The sequence below is a fragment of the mitochondrial genome of Aulostomus chinensis, assembly GCF_037954235.1.
Source record: "Aulostomus chinensis mitochondrion, complete genome".
NCBI classification, from domain to species: Eukaryota; Metazoa; Chordata; class Actinopteri; order Syngnathiformes; family Aulostomidae; genus Aulostomus; species Aulostomus chinensis.
This window is the reverse complement of record NC_010269.1, coordinates 3,844-18,154: the sequence shown is the minus strand read 5'-3', so window position 1 is coordinate 18,154 and position 14,311 is coordinate 3,844. Positions and strand designations below refer to the sequence as shown.

Sequence of the window (14,311 nt, the reverse complement as noted above, 5' to 3'; positions counted from 1 at the left end):
CGGGGGGGGGGGGGAATTTTTAGGATGATGTTCTTGTGTAAATCACTGGTGGAGGAAGGACAAATGCAGTCAAATAAACTACTAGGTGATTTTAAAGATTCAGTCTTTATATAAGTACATATTATGGTTATTTATAATGGTTAATATAAATATATGCATAATATAATATAAAGACTAAAAGTTTAATGCTAGTGTAGACACAGGGTTTAAAAATCGTTTTTGGGTTAAGAATTGAAGACTAGTAAAATATTAAAGAAGTGGAATAAAGACCAATGAATTTTTGAAGTTTATCTTCCCAAAGGGGTTTGTCACATAGGAAGTAGTGTAGTAGAAGCACTAAGAGTTTTGATCTCTTCAGGAGGGGTGCGAGGCCCCTCTTTCTAGGAGTACTGGGGTGAGTGCCAATGTATGTGGATGGAAACAAGCGAGTGCATGTCCTGAAGAGTGGAATTCCTAGCCTGTAAAAAATCACTGATAGTAATCTTTACAGTAATAGTTCTCTATCTCACTGTGTAGCTATCCCCAGTAAGATTGTTCCTCACTATCATTCATGGATGCTCGGGACCACATTGATATAGGTCGAATTTACAATTCTGAGTGCTCAGTTATACTATTCCGTGAGATCTTTACATTATTGATGTTCTTGTGTAAATCACTGGTGGAGGAAGGACAAATGCAGTCAAATAAACTACTAGGTGATTTTAAAAATTGTTTTTATATAAGTGTATAGTATGGCCAGGTTATAATGGTTGATGAGAGTAGAGGGTTCGGCTTGCTGTTCTCCAGGGACTGAGGGATTTTAACCCCCATTAAAAGCTTTGAAGGCTTAGGGTTTAGGCGGTTAACCTAAGTCTCTTAAATAGGTAGTAAGGCTAAGAGAGAAGGTGTGAGAGGAAGGAGAAGGACAACTGCGCACGTGGAGATGGCGAGTGGCAAAGAGAGGGTGAGAGAACGAAGTCGCCAGGGGGCGATGCTTTGAAGGGTGTTGGGGGAGATTGTCAGCGTTATAGCGTATGAGAGACGTAGATAGAAGTAGAGACTGAGAAGGGCTGCTATGGCAGCTAAGGTGGCAGTGAAGCCCAGGTCTTGTTTGATTAGTTCTTGGAGGATTAATCATTTTGGTATGAATCCTGTTAGAGGGGGGAGGCCCGCAAGGGAGAGGAGGATGAGGGGGGCGATGGCGGCAAGTATAGGAGAGGTCGTCCACGAGGTGGCGAGGCTGTTGATGCTCGTAGAGTTAGCTTGTTTGAAGAGAAGGAATGTGGAGAATGTTATGGCAAGGTATGTAATAAACGCAATGGTAGCTAGTCGAGGGGAGAATTGGACAATGAGGATAGCTCAGCCGAGGTGGGCAACGGAGGAGTATGCTAGGATCTTGCGGAGTTGGGTTTGATTGAGGCCTGCTCAGCCCCCGACGAGGATGGAGATAAGGCCGAGGGAGATGAGGAGGGGAGAGTTGCTTTGGTGGGTCTGAAGGATTAAGGTGAAGGGGGCGAGTTTTTGTCAGGTGGCAACGATGAGGCCAGTATTCAAGTCTAATCCTTGAAGCACTTCTGGGACTCAGGTGTGGAGGGGGGCGAGTCCGATTTTCAGTGCGAGTGCAGCAGTAAGCATTGTTGCAGGGACTGGGTGGGTTATTTGTAGAATGTCTCACTGGCCTGTTAATCAGGCGTTGGTGATGGCAGCAAATAGAATTGTGGCAGATGCAGTGGCTTGGGATAGGAAGTATTTTGTGGTAGCTTCAATTGCTCGAGCGTGTTGGGGGCCCGCTAGTAAGGGGAGAATGGCCAGGGTGTTGATTTCAAGGCCCAGTCAGGCGTAGAACCAGTGGGAGCTTGATACGGTGATCAAGGTGCCCAAGAGGAGCGATGACCCAAGGGTGAGGGTGGCCAAAGTGTTCATGTTGTAAAGGCAGGATTTTAACCTGCATTCTCGAGACATGAACCCAAGAGCCTTATTGACTGACTTTACGGGGGGGGGGGTTAGAGGACTGAGGGAAGGCCCGTGGAGGCAATGGGAAGGGCCAACTGAAAGATTAGGAAGGCCAATGCGAGGGGTAAGAAGTTCTTTCAGGTGAGGTGTATAAGCTGATCATATCGGAAGCGGGGGTAGGAGGCTCGGACTCATAGGAAGACCATGGAGAGGATAGTTGCTTTAATTATTAAGTTGAGGGTTGTGAGGGTGGGGAAGGTTGGGAGATGGAGGGCTCCTAGGAATAATACGGTGGATATTGTGTTTATCATTAGGATGTTGGTGTACTCTGCTAGAAAGAAGAGTGCGAAGGGCCCGCCTGCGTACTCCACGTTGAATCCGGAGACTAGCTCTGATTCTCCTTCAGTAAGGTCGAAAGGGGCTCGATTGGTCTCTGCAAGTGTAGAAATATACCATATAGCTGCGAGGGGTCAGATAGGGATAAGGAGTCAGACGGCTTCTTGGGAGATGTTAAAGGTCTGCAGGGTGAACCCTCCGGTGAGGATTACAGCGTTTAGGATGATAAGGCCTAGGCTGACTTCGTATGAGATGGTTTGGGCAACTGCTCGGAGTGCACCGATAAGTGCATATTTTGAGTTGGAGGCTCAACCTGAGCCCAGGATAGAATAAACGGCAAGGCTGGAGAGGGCTAAAATGAATATGATGCCTAGGTTGAGGTCTATAAGGGGGTAGGGGAGGGGTAGGGGGGCTCACAGGGTAAGGGCGAGGGTAAGGGCAAGGATGGGGGCCAGGATAAACAGGAAGGGGGAGGCTGTTGAGGGGCGGACGGGTTCTTTGGTAAAAAGACTTATCCCGTCGGCGAATGGTTGGAGTAGGCCGTAGGGGCCAACGATATTGGTGCCTTTGCGCAGTTGTATATAGCCGAGGATTTTACGTTCTAGCAGGGTTAGAAAGGCCACGGCTAGGATCACGGGGATGATGATGGCCAGAGGGTTAAACAGGTGTGTGAGCACTCCGAGGGAGAGGGGTTTAACCTCCAAGTTAAGGGCTACGCCTTACCAACGTTTGCGAGTAGTACCCGGGGAATCTTCAGGTATGTCATTAAACCATGGATTATTGTTTCTTTATAATCATAAATACAACATATGTTCAACCTTGTACAACTTCTGAGTTTACATTGATATGTTAATGAGATGAGAAAAAAAAATTAAATAACCCCTTACCCGCTGGAGTGAAAGCTCGGCATGGTGGGTAACGAGGAGTATGGTTTCAAGCATTAGTCAATGCGAGTGCCAATGTACGTGGATGGAAACAAGCAGGTGCATGGCCCTGAAGAGTGGAATCCCTAGCCTGTAAAAAATCACTGATAGTAATCTCTACAATAATAGTTCCCTACCTCACTGTGTAGCTACCCCCAATAAGATTGTCCCTCACTATCATTCATGGATGCTCGAGACCACAATGACATAGGTCGAATTTACAATCCTGAGTGTTCAGTTACACTATTCCGTGAGACCTTAACATATGCGTGTTTTGGGTCCAGCGACTAGTGGAGGAAGGACAAATGCAGTCAAATAAACTACTAGGTGATTTTAAAAATTTAGTCTTTATATAAGTACATATTATGGTTATTTATAATGGTTAATATAAATATATGCATAATAATGCATAGTATAGTATAAAGACTAAAAATTTAATGCTAGGGTAGACATAGGGTTTAAAAATCGTTTTTGGGCTAAGAATTGAAGACTAATAAGATATTAAAGAAGTGAAATAAAGACTAATGGATTTTTGAAGTTTACCCCCCTACCCCCCAAAAAGGGGGGGGGTCTGCGTCCCATTGTTAGAGAGTAGTTTAATGAAAGATTTCGGCTTTGGGGGTCGAAGATGGAGGTGAAAGTCCTCCCTGTCTAATTTACAGCAAAAGGGGGGATTTGAACCCCCGACTTCCGGCTTACAAGGTCGGCGTTCTTGACTGGCTGAGCTACTTATTGCACTCATCTTCTACAAGGAGCTGATTTTCTGCTCATCCGACCAAGGGGAAGAGCACAATAATAGCGAAAAAGTATAGGAAGGAGGCGGCCTGGCCTACAAGGGTATAGGGTTGTTCAACCGGTATACCTCCAATCCACGTAAGGAGAAGTACATTCCCCAGGAAGATTCAGAAAACTCATTGAGAGGCCGGGCGGAAGTTCAAGCCTCGGAATTTTGAAGTGTGAAGGAATGGTATTGCCATCAGGATGAGGATGGATGCGAGGAGGGCTAGGACTCCGCCTAATTTGTTTGGAATGGACCGGAGGATGGCGTAAGCAAACAGGAAGTACCACTCGGGTTTGATGTGGGGGGGAGTTACTAAGGGGTTAGCAGGGGTGAAGTTGTCGGGATCACCGAGGAGATTAGGGGTAAATATGGCAAGTGTTGCGAGGAGTGCAAGAAGGGCTAGGAAGCCTAGGATGTCTTTGTAGGAGAAGTATGGGTGGAATGACACTTTGTCCGCGTTGCGGGTCAGCCCCAGCGGGTTATTTGACCCTGTCTCATGTAGGAAAAGGAGGTGGAGGACTGTGGCTGCTACGATGACGAAGGGCATAAGGAAGTGGAGGGTGAAGAAGCGGGTGAGGGTGGCGTTGTCTACCGAGAAGCCGCCCCAGATTCATTGGACTAGGGTGTCCCCTACGTATGGGAAAGCAGATAGGAGGTTAGTAATGACGGTTGCTCCTCAGAAAGATATTTGTCCTCAGGGGAGGACATAGCCCATGAAGGCCGTTATTATTACAAGAAGGAGGAGTACTACTCCGAGATTTCAGGTCGCTTTGTATAGGTAAGAGCCGTAATAGAGGCCTCGGGCGATGTGGGCGTAGATGCAAATGAAGAAGAAGGAGGCTCCGTTGGCGTGCATGTTTCGAATTAGTCATCCGTAGTTTACGTCTCGGCAGATATGGGCTACGGAAGAGAAGGCGGAGTCGATATCAGGGGTGTAGTGTATAGCAAGGAAGAGGCCAGTGGCGATTTGGATGATTAAGCATAGGCCAAGGAGTGACCCAAAGTTTCATCATACTGATAAGGTCGCGGGAGTGGGGAGGTCAACTAGTGCGTCATTACCGACTTTCAAGAGAGGGTGGGTCTTTCGGAGGCTGGCCATTGGGTTCTTGTGGTTGAGTGACAACGATAGTTTTTCAAGCTGTAGGTCCTGGTTGGAGTCCAGGTAAGAACAATGAGTTACACTCTACATATATTATTGTTCGGGTTGGTGGCGGGGATGGTTGCGGTAGCTTCCAATCCTTCACCTTACTTTGCTGCTCTGGGGCTTGTTGTTGTAGCGGGGGCGGGGAGTGGGGTTTTAGCGGGGCATGGGGGGTCTTTCTTGTCTTTGACTCTGTTTCTTATTTATTTGGGGGGGATGCTGGTTGTGTTTGCTTACTCTGCGGCCTTGGCCGCGGAGCCTTACCCTGAGAGCTGAGGAAGCGGGTACGTTGCTATATACTTAGGGTTGTATGTGGCAGGAGTAGTGTTAGGAGGGGGGGTGCTTTGTGGGGGGTGGTATGAGGGTTCTTGGATTCCTGTGGAGGAACAAATGGATTTTTCAGTGTTTCAGGGGGATGCAGGAGGGGTGGCACTGATGTACTCGTTTGGAGGAGGGGGTTTGGTTATCGGGGGGTGGGCGTTATTGGTAGCGTTGTTTGTGGCCCTTGAGCTAACTCGAGGTCTCAGCCGGGGTGCGGTCCGAATAGTTAGGGGATCATGCTAGCGAGGGCTAAAACCAGGGTGAGAAGGAATAGGGTCAGGAAGGTTTTAGGGGTTCCTTGCTGGGCATCACTAGTCAGGGTGATCAGGGGTGTGCTAAGTGATGAGGCAGCTTTAGGGCCCAGGGCTTCTAACCACGTTTGGTCGATTGCTTGAGTAGCAATTTTCTGTCCGAACAGCAGCGCTAGTTTTGGGAAGAGCCGATGGATGATAGAGGGGTAATACCCCAGCATACTTGAGAAGTGGTGAAGTGGCAGATTAGGTGTGATTTTGTATTGTTTTGTTGTAAGGGAGGCAAGGTCGAGTGCTCCGAGGAGGCCGAAGGCTGTTACTGTGAGGGCTGCCAGTTTAAGGGGGAGGTCTATTGTTAGAGTGGGGGTTTTGGAGGGGAGGATACAGGAGATGATGAGGAGTCCTGCAATAATACTACCTACAGCGAGACGTGCGAGAGGCTTAATAATGGCGGGGTTGTTCTCGTCGATTGGGGTGGTAGTGGGGAGCCGCGGATGGGCAATAGAGACGAAGAACACGATACGTAGGCTGTAGGCGGCCGTGAAGGACGTAGCTAGAAGGGTCAGGAAAAGGGCCCAGGCGTTCAGGTTTGATGTGTTCAGGGCCTCAATGATGGCGTCTTTAGAGAAGAATCCGGCTAGGAAAGGGGTGCCCGTAAGGGCTAGGCTTCCAAGGATTAGGCAGGAGGATGTAACGGGGGCCAAGTGATGTAATCCTCCCATTTTGCGGATGTCCTGTTCGTTGTTTAGGCTGTGGATGATGGATCCCGAGCACAGGAATAACATGGCCTTGAAGAAGGCATGGGTGCAGATATGCAGGAAGGCCAGATGGGGTTGGTTTAGGCCGATGGCGACTATCATCAGGCCGAGTTGGCTAGATGTAGAGAATGCAATAATTTTTTTGATGTCGTTCTGGGTGAGTGCACAGGTGGCGGTGAAGAAGGTGGTTAAGGCGCCGAGGCAGAGACATAAGGTAAGAGCTGAGGGGTTGTTTTGCATTAGGGGACTAGTTCGGATGAGGAGGAAGATCCCGGCAACTACCATGGTGCTCGAGTGGAGTAGGGCGGAGACCGGAGTAGGGCCCTCTATTGCAGAAGGGAGTCAGGGATGGAGCCCGAATTGGGCAGATTTTCCGGTGGCTGCGAGGATAAGGCCTAGCAGGGGGAGTGTGAGGTCGAAGTTGTTCGCAGTTGCTATAATTTGGTGTATTTCCCAAGAGTTCAAGGTTGTGGCTATTCAGACCATGGCTAGAATCAGTCCGATATCACCGATCCGGTTATATAGGACTGCTTGCAGGGCAGCAGTGTTGGCATCTGCCCGTCCGTGCCATCATCCGATGAGTAGGAAGGATATAATACCTACGCCTTCTCAGCCAATAAAAAGTTGGAACATGTTGTTTGCTGTGACGAGAATTAGTATGGCAACAAGGAAAATAAGGAGGAATTTTACAAATCGTTCGATGTTTGGGTCGGAGTGCATGTATCATGTTGCGAACTCAAGGATGGCTCATGTTACATAGAGGGCGACGGGTAGGAAAATAATGGAATAGAGGTCAAATTTAAAGCTGATGGTGATGTTAAATATTGATGCGTTTGTTCAGGTTCATGAAGTCATTACGGTCTCAGTGCCTTGGGCTAGGAAAAGGAACAGGGGTAGTAGGCTGACTATAAATGCTGATTTGACTGCTGTTTTGGCTTGGGGAAGTAGCCATTTAGGCTTTGTTGAGTAAGGGGGTACGGACAGAACTACGGGGGCCAGGAGGGTAATAATGACAATGACCAAGCTGGAGCTTAGGATCAAAGGGGTAGGGGGCATAGCTTCTACTTGGATTTGCACCAAGAGGTTTTGGCTCCTAAGGCCAACGGATGGGCTGTTATCCTTTAAAAGCTTCGAGTGAGCCCCAGGGTTAATTGAGGTTCCGAAATTTAGCAGATTCCGATGCTTTAAGGCCTCTCTCGGTGGGGGAAGGGGTTTTAGTCCTTATCTTCAGAATCACAATCTAACGTTTTTGTTAAACTACTCTCACAACATGCTCAGCCTCCTGAAAGCTCAGGTTTTAGGATGAGGAGGATTAGGGGCAGAAGGTGGAGGGTAATTAGGAGATGTTCTCGTGAGTGGGTAGGTTGAAGGTCGATGATGTGCGCAGGGGTGGGGCCCCGTTGGGTTGTTAGGAAGAGGTAAAGAGTGTATGTGGCTGTAACTAATGTTCCTAATCCGGTTATGATGATGGTTCATCATGACCAGTCGAAAAGTGACGTTATAATTATTAGTTCTCCAAGAAGGTTTGGAAGGGGGGGAAGGGCTAGATTGGCTAGGCTAGCGGTAAACCATCAGGCGGTTATCAGCGGGAACAGGGCCTGCAGGCCCCGGGTGAGGAGCATGGCTCGGGTGTGGGTTCGTTCATAGGATGTGTTGGCTAGGCAGAATAGGGCGGAGGAGGTTAAACCGTGGGCAATCATTAAGATTAGTGCGCCGGAAATGCCTCAGGGTGTCTGGGTGAGAATTCCTGCGGCAACCAAGCTTATGTGGCTGACAGACGAGTAAGCGATTAGGGACTTTAGGTCGGTTTGACGAAGACAGATTGAGCTGGTTATAATGACGCCTCAAAGGGCAAGGGCAATTAATGGGTAGGTGAGTTGTTTTGTCAGGGGTACCAAGGCAGGGGAGATACGGATTATTCCGTAGCCCCCTAATTTGAGAAGAATGGCTGCAAGAACTATAGAGCCTGCAATTGGGGCTTCTACGTGCGCTTTAGGTAGCCAAAGGTGAACTCCGTATAGTGGCATTTTAACTAGGAAAGCAAGAAGACAGGCTAATCATCATAGTTTAGAGGCGTTCGTGGGTAGAAGAGAGATATTACAGAATTGCAAGGTTAGTATTGAGAGGGAGCCCATGTAGCTGTGGAGGAAAAGGAGGGCGACCAAGAGCGGGAGAGAGCCTGCTAGTGTGTAGAAAAGAAAGTATGTGCCGGCGTTTAGTCGTTCTGCTTGATTTCCCCAGCGAGTGATTAGAACTAGGGTGGGGAGTAGGGTGGCTTCAAATATTACATAGAATATAATTATTTCTGTAGCCCCGAAAGCCGCTACTAGGAAAATTTGAAGGAAGGCAAGCAGGCAAATGAATGTGCGTTGGTGGTTGGTTGGTTCTTGCTTGGTATGATTTTGGCTTGCCAGGATTATAAGGGGAAGGAGCCAGCACGTGAGCACAAGAAGAGGTGCGGAGAGGGGGTCACTAGCTAGCAGTTTGTTTAGGACGATCCAGCCTGTCTCAGAGCAGGTTTTTAGTCAGGGGAGAGAGAGGATTGCAATTGCAAGGCTGTAGCAGAGCACGTTAGGTCAGAGCCAGGAGGCCGGCGAGAGCCAGGCTATTGGCAGAAGTATGGTCGTAGGTATAAGGATTTTTAACACTTCAGTAGACTAAGTGTTTGTATTCGGTCATTACCGTGGGTCCGGGCTGTAGCCACTAGGAGGGCTAAACCGGCACTGGCTCCGCACGCGGCCAGCGCTAACAGGAGTATGGGCAGGGGTGTGGTGGTGGTAGAGTTTAATTGTAGGGACCATAGTGAGATGGCCAGAAACAGAGATAGCATTACCCCTTCAAGACAGAGCAAGACGGATAAAAGGTGGATGCGGTGGAATGCTAGTCCAAGGAGGCCCAGTGCGAATGCGGTCGAGAATGTGAAGTGCACGGGGGTCATTGGGCGGTTGTGGACTCGAACCACAGACTTTTGAGCCGAAATCAAATGTTTTGTTTTAACTAACTGCCCATTCGGCCCATTCTAGGCCTCCCTCTGCTCATTCGTAGATAAAGCCTAGGATCAACAGGATTAAGATAGCAGAGACTCAGAAGAAAGTTGTGAGAGGGGCGGGAAGCTGGTCACCCCAGGGGGTGGGTAAGAGGAGTGCAATCTCTAAGTCGAAGAGGAGAAACAGAATGGCCACTAGAAAGAAGCGCAGGGAGAATGGCAAGCGAGCTGAGCCCAGGGGGTCAAATCCGCACTCATATGGGGAGAGCTTCTCTGAGTCGGGTGTAACCAAGGGAAGTCAGAAGGAGACTACGGTCAGAATCACTGAGATTGCAAGGGAAATCGCTGGGACTGCCACTATAAGGTTCATTATCTTTCCTTGGAATTGCGCCAAGACCGGGTGGTTGGAAGCCACCCATACTGTTTTGTTACTAGAAAGATCTAAGAACCTCATCAGTAGATGGAGACATAGAGGAATAGCCAAACAACGTCTACGAAGTGTCAGTATCAGGCGGCTGCTTCAAATCCGAAATGGTGCTGAGATGTAAAATGGTATTTGATTTGTCGGTATAGGCAGACTGCTAGGAAGGTGGATCCGATGATAACGTGAAGTCCGTGGAAGCCTGTGGCTACAAAAAATGTTGAGCCGTACACGCCGTCCGCGATTGTAAAGGGGGCCTCATGGTATTCCATAGCTTGAAGAAAAGTGAAGTAGAAGCCTAGAAGGATGGTAAGGGCCAGGGCGTGGATGGCCTGGCGCCGGTCTTGCTCAATGAGGGAGTGGTGTGCCCAGGTGACAGTAACTCCAGAGGCCAGGAGGACCGCAGTGTTGAGCAGTGGGACTTCTATCGGGTCCAGGGGGCTGATGCCTGTCGGAGGTCATGCTCCCCCTAATTCAGGGGTGGGGGCGAGGCTTGAGTGGTAGAAAGCTCAGAAGAATCCTAAGAAGAAGAAAACTTCGGAGGTAATAAAGAGGATCATCCCGTAGCGGAGGCCTTTTTGGACAGGAGGTGTATGGTGCCCTAAATATGTTCCTTCACGGATGATGTCTCGTCACCATTGATATATAGTTAGTAGGAGGATAGCTGTTCCGGTAGTCAAGAGGATGGCGGATTGGGAGTGGAATCAGGCGGCTAACCCTGAGGTTATTAGGAAGGCGCCTGCGGCACCTGTAAGAGGTCACGGGCTTGGGTCAACTATGTGGTACGGGTGTGTCTGATGGGCCATTAAACGTTTTCTTGAGTGTAAAGTGCAAGTAGAAGGGTGAATACGTATGCTTGAATGACTGCAACTGCTAGTTCTAAGAGCGTTATCACTGTGAGTGCAGTTAGTGTAAAAAGGGCGAGGAGCGGAAGTGTACTAATTAAAATTTTTGTGGCGGAGGAGAGTAGTTTAATAAGAAGATGGCCTGCTGTAAGATTGGCAGCAAGTCGGATTCCTAGGGCAAGAGGGCGGATAAGCAGGCTCATGGTTTCGATCAAGATCAGAAAGGGGACAAGAGGTATTGGTGAGCCTTCAGGGACCAGGTGGGCCAGGGCGTGAGCGGGCTGGGTGCGCATCCCGAGGGAGATGGTGGCGATTGTTGCGGGGATGGCAAGTCCTAGTGTAATGAGCATGTTAGATGTTGGGGCGTAGATGTAGGGTATCAGGCCTATGAGATTAAGAAGCAGGAGGTAGGTCATAATACTAGTGAAGTAAATTGCTCACTTGTGTATTGGAGGGGTTAAAGGGAGTATAATATGATGGACGAAGTGAGCTAGGGCTCAGTTTTTTACGGCTAGATACCGACCAGCTAGGTAGCGGTTGGTGGGAAGCGTGACTAAGAGAATGGGGGTTGCCAGTGCAAGGAACATGAGGGAGACCCCAAATTTGGAAGGAGGTGTAATGTGGGCCAGGACGTTACCGGCCACGGAAGAATTTTCAGATTCGAGAGAAGAGGGAAGGCTTTTTCTTTCGGGGAGGGGCAAAAAGATTAGTGTGGGAGAATCCATAAGGAAGCTTACCTGTAATTGTAGCTCATGCTACCAGAAGGGAAATGAGTCAGTTTGGGAGAGGAGGCCGCATATCACTGAGGGTGGGTCGAATCACCAGTCTCCAGCTTAAAAGGCTGACGCTTGGCTATTAGCTTCTCAGCGAAGAGTCTTCTAGTATCAGCATAGACCAGTCTTCAAAGAACTTTAGTGGGACAGCTTCGACTACGATGGGTATAAAGCTATGATTAGCTCCGCAGATTTCCGAGCATTGCCCATAGAACAGGCCGGGTCGTGTGGTTAAGAATGCTGTTTGATTAAGGCGTCCGGGAACGGCGTCTATTTTTACCCCAAGGGAGGGAACTGCTCAAGAATGTAAGACGTCTTCGGCTGAAGTCAGGATGCGAATAGGGGACGTTGATGGGACCACCATACGATGGTCTGTTTCCAGGAGGCGAAGTTGGCCTGGTCCGAGATCAGGGGTCTGAATCATGTAGGAGTCAAAGCTAATATTCTGGTAATCAGTATACTCGTATGTTCAGTACCATTGGTGGCCGACAGCCTTGATTGTTAGGTGGGGGTCGTTGATTTCGTCTGCTAGGTAAAGAATTCGCAGGGATGGAAGGGCAATCAGAACTAGGACGATTGCAGGGAGAACGGTTCAGATGATTTCTATTTCTTGTGAGTCCATGAGGCTTTTGTTAGTTAAACTTGTAGTCACCATTGTGGTGATAATATACAAGACAAAGGCACTGATTAGGAAAACAACTATGAGAGCGTGATCGTGGAAGTGAAGAAGTTCCTCTATTATAGGTGCTCCTGCGTCTTGGAATCCAATTTGAGTCGGGGAGGACATAGGTTGAATGGCGTTACGAAAGATGTACGAGAGTCTAACTCGCACTTCTGCCCTGACAAGGCAGTGCCGTGGATGTTCGACTAACATCTCTACCTAAAGGAAGTAGCAGAGTGGCTTATGTGGGTGACTTGAAATCACCAGACGGGGGTTCGATTCCCTCCTTTCTTGTTGCGGCAACACGAAAGTTGGCTCTTCAAGGGTGTGATATGGAGGGGGGCAGCCATGGAGTCACTCCATGTTCGTTGTTGTCATCTCTGTTGACAGGACCTCACGTTTTGAGGTGAATGCTTCTCAAAGGATAAATAAGAACATAATTACTGCGATCAGGGATACCAGGGAGCCCAGGGAGGAGAGTGTGTTTCAGAGGGTGTAGGCGTCAGGGTAATCCGAATATCGTCGAGGCATTCCGGCTAGGCCTAGGAAGTGCTGTGGGAAGAATGTTATGTTAACTCCTGTAAACATTACCCCAAAGTGAACTTTTGTTCATGTTGGGTGAAGGGTGTAGCCTGAGAACAGGGGGAATCAGTGGACGAAACCGGCTATGATAGCAAAGACAGCTCCTATGGAGAGTACGTAGTGGAAGTGGGCTACTACGTAGTATGTGTCATGAAGAATGATGTCTAGGGATGAATTCGCGAGTACGATCCCTGTTAGGCCTCCTACAGTGAAGAGGAAGATAAAGCCAAGGGCCCAGAGGAGGGGGGTGTCTCATTTAATGTTTCCCCCGTGCAGTGTGGCTAGTCAGCTGAATACTTTAACTCCTGTGGGGATAGCGATGATTATTGTTGCCGAGGTGAAGTATGCCCGGGTGTCTACGTCCATACCCACTGTGAACATGTGGTGGGCTCAAACAATGAAGCCGAGAAGGCCGATGGCCATCATGGCTCAGACCATGCCCATATACCCGAATGGTTCTTTTTTACCTGCGTAATAAGCGACGACATGAGAGACCATGCCGAACCCTGGCAGAATAAGAATATACACCTCGGGGTGCCCGAAGAATCAGAACAGGTGCTGATATAGGATAGGATCACCTCCCCCTGCAGGGTCGAAGAAGGTGGTGTTCAGGTTTCGGTCAGTCAACAGCATTGTAATACCAGCTGCTAGGACTGGGAGAGAGAGGAGGAGAAGCACAGCAGTAACCAGAACGGCTCACACGAATAGGGGGAGCTGGTACGGGGAGGCGGCAGGGGGTTTTATGTTAATAATGGTTGTAATAAAGTTAATTGCTCCTAGGATGGAAGAAATCCCAGCGAGGTGAAGCGAGAAGATGGTCAGATCCACGGACGCTCCAGCGTGGGCCAGGTTCCCAGCTAGTGGCGGGTAAACTGTCCATCCGGTCCCAGACCCGGCTTCTACCGCAGAGGAGGTTAAGAGGAGGAGGAAGGAGGGGGGCAGGAGTCAGAAGCTTATGTTATTTATTCGGGGGAAGGCCATGTCGGGGGCTCCGATCATTAGGGGGATTAATCAATTTCCGAAGCCTCCGATTATAATTGGCATCACTATAAAGAAGATTATAACGAAGGCGTGGGCTGTTACAACAACATTGTAAAGCTGGTCGTTACCCAGGAGACTTCCTGGTTGACTAAGCTCGGCCCGGATGATAAGACTAAGGGCGGTTCCTACTATCGCGGCTCATGCCCCGAAGATTAGGTAAAGAGTCCCGATGTCTTTGTGGTTAGTAGAGAAGAGTCAACGTGTAATTATCACAGGTACGATGGCTGAGTAAAGCGGTGGATTGTAGCTCCACATACAGGGGTGAGAGTCCTCTTCGTGCCACGGCCCTCGGGGTGTCACACGTTAGATTGCAAGTCTAAAGACGTAGGCTAGAAACCTACCGGGGCCTTCCCCGCCTCCCTGCCAACGGCGGGGAAGGCTTGATGTTTTAAAAGATGGAAGCTCGCTGGCTTGAGCGTATAGCTGTTAACTATAAGTTTGTAGGATCGAGGCCTACCCATCTAGAAAGGCTTTAGCTTAATTAAAGCGTCCGGATTGCAGTCGTATCATGTGGGTTAAAGTCCCGCTTGCCTTAAAAAAAGGGGGGGGGGGGGAATCT

At 48.9% G+C, this 14,311-nt stretch overlaps 13 protein-coding genes across 13 annotated transcripts, besides 20 other annotated features; 1 reads left to right on the top strand and 12 right to left on the bottom strand. All coding sequences in view use genetic code 2, as the record gives it.

Annotated features, from left to right (window-relative positions):
- Window positions 1-313: a sequence feature (similar to control region).
- Window positions 314-384, top strand: a tRNA (tRNA-Gln).
- A 399-nt stretch (window positions 385-783) lies between these two features.
- Window positions 784-856, bottom strand: a tRNA (tRNA-Trp).
- On the bottom strand, window positions 857-1,902 carry ND2 (NADH dehydrogenase subunit 2). The gene has a single exon. A coding segment is annotated over exon 1 (1,046 nt).
- Window position 1,903: 1 nt separating this feature from the next.
- Window positions 1,904-1,972, bottom strand: a tRNA (tRNA-Met).
- Window positions 1,973-1,982: 10 nt separating this feature from the next.
- Window positions 1,983-2,972, bottom strand: ND1 (NADH dehydrogenase subunit 1). Its single transcript has one exon. The coding sequence runs from the start codon at window positions 2,970-2,972 to the stop codon at window positions 1,983-1,985; it is 990 nt and encodes a 329-aa protein (YP_001650799.1).
- Window positions 2,973-3,776: a D loop (control region).
- Window positions 3,777-3,846, top strand: a tRNA (tRNA-Pro).
- Window positions 3,814-3,884, bottom strand: a tRNA (tRNA-Thr).
- A 32-nt stretch (window positions 3,885-3,916) lies between these two features.
- Window positions 3,917-5,071, bottom strand: CYTB (cytochrome b). The gene has a single exon. The coding sequence runs from the start codon at window positions 5,069-5,071 to the stop codon at window positions 3,917-3,919; it is 1,155 nt and encodes a 384-aa protein (YP_001650798.1).
- Window positions 5,072-5,074: 3 nt separating this feature from the next.
- Window positions 5,075-5,143, top strand: a tRNA (tRNA-Glu).
- On the top strand, window positions 5,144-5,665 carry ND6 (NADH dehydrogenase subunit 6). Its single transcript has one exon. It carries the CDS (start codon window positions 5,144-5,146, stop codon window positions 5,663-5,665), a length of 522 nt encoding a protein of 173 aa, YP_001650797.1.
- ND5 (NADH dehydrogenase subunit 5) lies at window positions 5,661-7,499 on the bottom strand. Its single transcript has one exon. It carries the CDS (start codon window positions 7,497-7,499, stop codon window positions 5,661-5,663), a length of 1,839 nt encoding a protein of 612 aa, YP_001650796.1.
- Window positions 7,500-7,572, bottom strand: a tRNA (tRNA-Leu).
- A 2-nt stretch (window positions 7,573-7,574) lies between these two features.
- Window positions 7,575-7,641, bottom strand: a tRNA (tRNA-Ser).
- Window positions 7,642-7,710, bottom strand: a tRNA (tRNA-His).
- Window positions 7,711-9,091, bottom strand: ND4 (NADH dehydrogenase subunit 4). Its single transcript has one exon. A coding segment is annotated over exon 1 (1,381 nt).
- Window positions 9,085-9,381, bottom strand: ND4L (NADH dehydrogenase subunit 4L). The gene has a single exon. The coding sequence runs from the start codon at window positions 9,379-9,381 to the stop codon at window positions 9,085-9,087; it is 297 nt and encodes a 98-aa protein (YP_001650794.1).
- Window positions 9,382-9,450, bottom strand: a tRNA (tRNA-Arg).
- Window positions 9,451-9,799, bottom strand: ND3 (NADH dehydrogenase subunit 3). The gene has a single exon. A coding segment is annotated over exon 1 (349 nt).
- Window positions 9,800-9,870, bottom strand: a tRNA (tRNA-Gly).
- On the bottom strand, window positions 9,871-10,656 carry COX3 (cytochrome c oxidase subunit III). Its single transcript has one exon. It carries the CDS (start codon window positions 10,654-10,656, stop codon window positions 9,871-9,873), a length of 786 nt encoding a protein of 261 aa, YP_001650792.1.
- ATP6 (ATP synthase F0 subunit 6) lies at window positions 10,657-11,339 on the bottom strand. Its single transcript has one exon. A coding segment is annotated over exon 1 (683 nt).
- On the bottom strand, window positions 11,329-11,493 carry ATP8 (ATP synthase F0 subunit 8). Its single transcript has one exon. It carries the CDS (start codon window positions 11,491-11,493, stop codon window positions 11,329-11,331), a length of 165 nt encoding a protein of 54 aa, YP_001650790.1.
- Window position 11,494: 1 nt separating this feature from the next.
- Window positions 11,495-11,564, bottom strand: a tRNA (tRNA-Lys).
- Window positions 11,565-12,255, bottom strand: COX2 (cytochrome c oxidase subunit II). The gene has a single exon. A coding segment is annotated over exon 1 (691 nt).
- An 18-nt stretch (window positions 12,256-12,273) lies between these two features.
- Window positions 12,274-12,345, bottom strand: a tRNA (tRNA-Asp).
- A 6-nt stretch (window positions 12,346-12,351) lies between these two features.
- Window positions 12,352-12,423, top strand: a tRNA (tRNA-Ser).
- On the bottom strand, window positions 12,415-13,965 carry COX1 (cytochrome c oxidase subunit I). The gene has a single exon. It carries the CDS (start codon window positions 13,963-13,965, stop codon window positions 12,415-12,417), a length of 1,551 nt encoding a protein of 516 aa, YP_001650788.1.
- Window position 13,966: 1 nt separating this feature from the next.
- Window positions 13,967-14,034, top strand: a tRNA (tRNA-Tyr).
- Window positions 14,035-14,036: 2 nt separating this feature from the next.
- Window positions 14,037-14,101, top strand: a tRNA (tRNA-Cys).
- A 43-nt stretch (window positions 14,102-14,144) lies between these two features.
- Window positions 14,145-14,217, top strand: a tRNA (tRNA-Asn).
- Window position 14,218: 1 nt separating this feature from the next.
- Window positions 14,219-14,287, top strand: a tRNA (tRNA-Ala).
- Window positions 14,288-14,311: the final 24 nt, after the last annotated feature.